The sequence below is a fragment of the Propithecus coquereli genome, unplaced genomic scaffold (assembly GCF_000956105.1).
Source record: "Propithecus coquereli isolate 6110/MARCELLA unplaced genomic scaffold, Pcoq_1.0 Scaffold9, whole genome shotgun sequence".
In the NCBI taxonomy this organism is placed as follows: Eukaryota; Metazoa; Chordata; class Mammalia; order Primates; family Indriidae; genus Propithecus; species Propithecus coquereli.
Genome location: NW_012155284.1, coordinates 4,488,139 through 4,495,297, shown reverse-complemented (window position 1 = coordinate 4,495,297; position 7,159 = coordinate 4,488,139). Strand labels below are relative to the sequence as shown.

The 7,159-nt window shown below is 34.0% G+C and overlaps 1 protein-coding gene across 2 annotated transcripts in view; it reads left to right on the top strand.

Annotated features, from left to right (window-relative positions):
* SCAMP1 (secretory carrier membrane protein 1) overlaps positions 1–7,159 on the top strand; it is a 102,305-nt gene that overhangs the window by 48,522 nt on the left and 46,624 nt on the right. For both annotated transcript variants that reach the window (XM_012664605.1, XM_012664604.1), the window contains exon 6: positions 2,080–2,239. In XM_012664605.1, the coding sequence (XP_012520059.1) occupies positions 2,080–2,239 (160 nt within the window). The remainder of the gene's footprint in view (positions 1–2,079; positions 2,240–7,159) is intronic.

Here is a 7,159-nt window from a genome sequence, read left to right as displayed (position 1 = left end):
GCCTTGAATGTACTCTTGAATTAAAAAAGAAAATGGAGAAAAGAAAAACAAGTCAGCTACATTAAACACCTTTTAGTGAAGAAGACAATAAATATACCATTTATTTTTGGTGTCTATATTGTAATTCAGAATTTGTCAAGACTACTGTAGCAATGGTTGCAAATTTAGGTCCACTGACAGATTTGAGTGCTTAGTAAATCAACTTAAAATTTTATATGAAGGAGAGTTCAGATTGCAAATCATATAATCTAATAATCAAAATCAAATGATTTCTTTAGTGTTCTACCTACATTTGGAATCCACTGGCATAGATTCATCTCTCTCTGAAATTGTATTGAAATTAGCAACATAGTCATGCATTTCAAAGTACCTTGCTTTTCTGTATGTTTTTTGAACTCTGCATAATTGGACAGATTGTTCAGTAATTAGCCCTGGACATTTTAGTCTTTTCGGGGTACAAGTAAATGATTCATTGATCATGGTTGTTGGTTACTGTGAAAACATTTAGAAAAAAATTTTATTACACAAAATTAAATTGATATTTTTTTATCTGTACTTGGAAAAATTTTTGTGAACTTTAGAACATGTATTTTGTCTTTCTTTAAGTGGATTAGGAGATAAGGCTTTAAAAGTTATTTCTCTGAAGATTGAAATTTAAGTTAGAATGTTCTTAACATTTAAAACTTATTTAGACAACTGGATGCTATTTAATGCTACAGAGTAATAATTTTCTTTTTCTTTTGAATTCTGTTTTTAAGCTCTTAATAAAACTACCCTTATTTTGAGGCAAAGGATTTTAAGTAAATTTATTAGTACTAGCTGGCTTTCTCTCATGAGTGTTAAAAACCCTAATGGGAGAGTAATGAGTGAATCTCTTTTTTGTGATAGAATTGAATGGAATTTTAAAACTGGTTATAGCTGAAATATTGATGCTCATAGAGGTCAAGTGACTGGTTTAATATCTGACTATAACCTAGATGTCTTCACTCTTCCTCTGGAGCTCTGTCTTTTACTCTAGAGCTTGTTTATTTATCTAGTAATTAGATGAGAGCAAATTTGGAGTATCCTAGAATGTGTTTTTATACTGTTTCATTAATTATTATTTTTGATTCATAAAGAGATTTTAGTTTTTAATATGTTGAGATGTTTTTATTATTTAGATTTAATTGGTTTTCCCATTTTTTAATTTCAATTTAAGTGGTTTGTTGGCATTTTTTTGTATTCATAATTTACATTGAATATTTCTTTCAGCTTATATAAGAATTTATTTCCTGTGATAAATTCAGCCTGAATAAATTTTTTAAAAATTCTTTTAAAAGTTATTATAATGGTTCTTTAGGATTATAGTATAGTTAGATGTTACTCAGATTTTTTGTTCTTAGTCTGTCAGAGAAAGTATTTAATAACAGCATATGAGGAAGTGGCCAGAAACTGTTTATATTAACCAAAGGAATGACCTGCCAGAACAGCTGAAATGCATTGTGCAGTGTGGAGGAGTAGTGGGGTGAGGGTTTAGTAAGTTTAATCTTCTACCAAAACACAATTTTTTTTTCAGGACAATGGACAACTCTATGAAGATGAATTAATAATCGTTATAGATTGACTATATAGTCATTGGAAATTGCTACTGTGTTAGTATTTTTACTACAGTTCTTAGTCTGCAGCCCCATTCTGTGAAAATACAGTTTTGAGTAGAGGATCATTTTCCTCCCAAATCTTTGTTCTTCTAGCAGACACTCCTATTCTTCCTGGACCTTGAATCAGGAGACACATTATGTTTCCTTAACAGAGAAGCCCTTAAGGTAGTGGTTCTCTGGTTTAGCTATGTAATTGCCTATTAGGCTGAAAGGGCCACCAGAACTTTTGCCAAATAGTGCCTGTATTAGGATTCCCTTTTTTGTGTATACTCTGTTTTCAAATCAAACGTGTAAGACATAGCAGTGTTTTGAAAAACACTAAATAGAAATATGGGATAGAAATCATTTGCTCTTAGTAAGTATTTTCTCATTTACAACTTTTGTTGAATTCATAAATTGAATGTAAACATTTCTTTTTCTATTTTGTTTTCTGATTCCACAGTCCACGCCGTAACACTGTTTCTAAATATCTTCGGATGCACAGCTTGGTTTTGTGTTGATTCTTCAAGAGGGGTTGATTTTGGATTGAGTATCCTGTGGTTCTTGCTTTTTACTCCTTGTTCATTTGTCTGTTGGTACAGACCACTTTACGGAGCTTTCAGGTAAAATGTGTGTATTTTAAAATATGCTCTTTAAAACCTTGAAGTAAATAGTAGTATATCTTAAAGGAAAAATTGACACATTTTCATTAAAGCATTTTTTATTATATAACATACCTTCAGAAAAGTCCAGTAGCATGTATATTTATTGGACTTTGTAAGTTATAAAATCCCATTCTTTTCTCCCATTTGAAAAAAAGATCAAGTATGAAAAATAAGGAAAAATAAAAATGGTATTAGATATTTAATATTTGTAAAATATTCTATTTCGTGTGGTATGCTTGACCTTAAGGAAAATTTTGGTCTTTACCCACCCCCTGCCTTCAAAATCAGCATTGGTGATTTCAGTCATTTTTAACTGAACCTAGGGAAGGTAAATATACACGCAATATTTAAAATAAGTCATTTTCACCTAGCAACTTAGTAATTAGTAAATTCATTTTTGGCTTTTCCAAAGGCGTTAACATTTTAAAAACTATGCTACAAGATTAAGTATAATACTTTGTATAGTATATTTTAATCTGTGGTTGGGATTAACATTTCCTAAATGCATGTTCTGTAGGATGTTAGGGGAAAAAAGAGTTCATTAGCTTAATAAGTTTCATAACAGCTGGATAATTAAGTTAGTAAGTTTTTTCATTTCAGAATTTCTTAGACCCTTTAAGTGCCTAGTGTGCTTTGTATTTTGTGACTCGATCATGAAACCATTATTTTTCTGTGGAGCACATTGTTGAACTATTGCTTTAAGAAATAAACATTGGGAAATACTGGTTGAAATGATAGTCCTGTATGGGCCCATGTATTCAGTAGTTTATCAGCTCATTTTTATTTGATTTAAATTCATACAAATAACATGAATGAGAGACAACATTACTAGGGTATAGGCCTTTGTTGTGCAAATGATGTATAAGGGAAATTAGAGGACCACATTCAGTTGTTCAATTTTTTTTCCATTTCATCCTAAAATCTCTTCGATTAACCAGAATGTCTGTCTGTCTCTCTCTCTCCCACTCACTCTCATATTCATTCTCTCTCTCTCTCTCTCTCTCTCTCTCTCTCTCTCTCTCACACACACACACACACACACACACACACACACACACACACACACACACACAGAGTTAGAAACCCATATCTGCAAATAGATAGGGGAAAACAGAAGAGAAAAGGAGATGGGAGAGTGTTAGGGCATTTGGAGAGAAAAGATGTCAGACAACAGAAAAGTAAATTGGTTAGAAATGGAAGAGGGAGGAAAGGGAAGAAAGAACCATTGGATACATTGGAATATGGGAGGTTGGTTGTCAAGGAATAGGGAGAGCGGTTCCCCTGTAGTTGTTGATTAGAGAGGAATGAAAAGGACCTAACCCACAGTAGGGGTTAGAGAGTTATGGAAGAAAGTTATTGCTGCTCTTTTTCTTGTTATTTAAGCCTGACTCACAAGGTTTTTTTTTTATTTTTTATTTTGACATCTAGCATTTGCCTGCTTTCTTCATCACATTACCAGTATGTTATCTATCTGTAATGATGCTGGTTGTTGGGAGTGGGGGTATTGTAATGAGACGTCAAAAAAAAAAAATGATGTGGACTATAGACTTTGGATTTTAAACCTTATATGACTTATGTAGTCAAAATAAACTACTAAAAGCCAACTTTCTGCCTTTTATTACTTGAAGTCACTTGGTTAGCTTTTTCCCCTTTTTCTTTGCCAGTTGAAATAAAAATGCTCTGTGGAACATTTTTAATTCGGCATTATCAATTCCTAGGCTGAGTTCTTAGCTACATCTTAATCTTTTAGAGTATATCACAAATATATTTATTATCTGGGTTCACTGTGCAGAGTAGAACTGAGAGGAGTAAATTTTTTATGCGGAAAGTTGAATTAAAGTATTTTAAATAAATAATGTACCTTCTCAGAGTGTAACTTTAGCATTTCCTTATGTACTTATGGGACTTTGTCTTCCATAAAATAATCCCGTTGTAAAAATCTGAACGAGAATTATATAGAGAAGTTTCAAATGAATGTGCTTTTAAAAGTTAAATTTAATAGATGTCAGAATTAAACATGGAGTTGTCATTTTGTCATTTCTGTATTTTAAAAAGATTATAACTTGGTCTTTAATTCTGTACTTCCAAAAATCACTGAACATTTTGTAAGTATTTCACAATATGTCAGGTAATTATTAATGAGGCAACATTATTGTTGAAAAAGCATAACTATTGGAAACAGACTGAGAAAGGGTTAGAATCCTGGCTTCCCCACTTAAAAAGCTGTGTTGTTCTGGGCAAATGCAGTAAAACCTCTCAGAGCCTCAGTTTGTTAAGTGTAAATGGGGGATAATATTTGTAGAGTTGATAAGAGTATTAGAGATAATGTATGCAAAAAATTTGGCATTATATATGATCAACAAGTGGTAGTCAGAATTAACTTTCTACTTTCATTGGATCTATTAGGTTGTGTCATTTACTTTGATGATCTATAAGTGAACTGTGATTTCTTATATGAGGGCTGTCCAGAAAATATCCAGCCATTGTTAATATAAGAGAATGGTTACATGGCTGGATACTTTCCAGACAGCCCTTGCACATTATATTTTGCTTCTTTTAGTCCATTGTCCTCTTGTGCCCCAGTCTAAGCTAAGAGGAAATCATAATTTAGACTAAGGTGTCTATTGTATTTCCAGATAAAAATGAATTTTAAAAAATTTAGTCTGATAATCTAGTCTTTTAATTGGCATTTTTTGTCTATTTATGTTTAATGTATTAATAATTACTGATATATATGGATTTATATCTACCATCTTACTATTTATAAGGTAGTACATATTATATATTAAATATATCTGTTTGTATTCATGTTTTCTTTTAGATTAATATTCTATTTTCTGTGTATTCTTTTATCATTTTAGCTTTTATTTACTATAGTATGGATCTGCTGGGAATGAATTCCCTCAGTTTTTGTTTGACTGAAAACATTGTCATTTCATGTTCATTTTTGAAGTTTAGTTCAATGATATAAATTCTGTATTGCCAGTTAATTTCTTATGGTGCTTTAAAGGTGCGATTCCATTGCTTTCCAGCTTTCATCATTTCTATTGAGAAGTCAGCTGTCAGCCTTAATAATGCTTCTTTAAAGGAATTATCTTTTAGGCTGTTTTAAAGACTTTCTATCTGTGGTTTTTAATAGTTTTCTTTGTATTCATCTTGCTTGGAGTTTGTAGAGCTTCTTGAATTTATAGATGGGTTTTGAACTATGTGGAAAATGCTTGACATTATTTCCTCAAATATTGCTTCTGTACCATTCTGTCTTCCCTTGTAGGCTTCAGCTGACATATCCTTTCCAGTATCCTACATGCCTTTCGTGTATTTTCCAGTCTTCTTCTTTCCGAGCTTCCGTTTAAATATTTTCTATTGATCTGTCTTCCATTTCACTAATCTTGTCTTCTGTATTGTCTTGTCTGTAGTTAAACTCATGTATTGAATTCTTGATTTCGTTAATTTCTTTTAGTTTTGTGATGTGCACTTAAATCTTTTTAAAAGGTTTTATTTTCTGGTGAAATTATCCTGTTAATATCTTTGTATGTACACTTCAGTATTTAGATCACTCTGTGGGTCTGTTTGTATTGTCTATTTTTTTCTTTCAGTTTTCAGTTATGTGGTGCTATCTGTTGACATACTTAACAGGTCTTGACTGAATCTGGAAACCGTGAGTAAAAAATAGTAAAGAGTTCTGACAGTGTACAGTTGTTTCAGAGTTCATATTTTGCCCTGCTTGTCTGTTAGGGCAGAAGTCAGAGGCTGAACTGAGTCAGGGGTGAGGTGTAGTTTTGGTTAATCTCTGGTTCTCCACTCCTAGAGGGTAACCCTCTAAGCTTTTCAATGGAGAACCTGCTCTATTCACTAGGACTTCTCCCCCAGCAAGTCCTTGACTCATATAATGTAGTCCTGTGATCCCTCAAGGGAGAAGGGAGGACAGTATCCTTTCAGAGTGTTCACAAAGTCAAAACTATTTCATGATAATATTAAGATGTTTGCTTTTTCACTCTTATTCTTTCACAAGTGTATAGTGGAATTTTTTCAGAGGCCACATGACATGAAACATAATGAATGCAGAAGCAGATAAGAGAGTATAGCTATCTTCTAGTACTGTGGTCCCCAACCCCTGGGCCATGGACTGGTGCCAGTTCGTAGCCTGTTTAGAACCAGGCCACACAGCAGGAGGTGAGCTGCAGGTAAGCAAGCAAAGCTTCATCTGTATTTATAGCTGCTCCCCATCGCTCACATCACCACATAAGCTCCACCTCCTGTCAGATCAGCGGTGGCATTAGATTCTCATAGGAGCACATGTGAGGGATCTAGGTTGCACTCTCTTGAGAATCTAATGCCTGGTCTGAGGTGGAGCTGAGGCGTCGATGCTAGTGCTGGGAAGTGGCTGCAAATACATATTATCATTAGCAAAGAGGTTTAACTGTACTATAAATGTAATGCTCTTGAATCATCCCGAAACCATTCCCTCACCCCTGGTCTGTGGAAAAATTGCCTTCCGTGAAACTGGTCCCTGTTGCCAAAAAGGTTGGGGATCTCTGTTCTAATACAAGCCAGACATTAAAGAGATTTGCCAAAATATAAAATAATGCTACTCTTTTTACTATTTTTTGGAGACAGAGTCTCACTCTTTTGCCCAGGCTAGAGTGAGTGCCGTGGTGTCAGCCTAGCTCACAGCAACCTCAAACTCCTGGGCTGAAGCCATCCTTCTGCTTCAGCCTCCCGAGTAGCTGGGACTACGGGCATGCGCCACCATGCCCGGCTAATTTTTTCTCTATATTTTTAGTTGTCCCATTAATTTCTTTCTATTTTTAGTAGAGACGGGGTCTTGCTCTTGCTCAGGCTGGTTTCGAACTCCTGAGCTCAAATAATCTGCCCGCC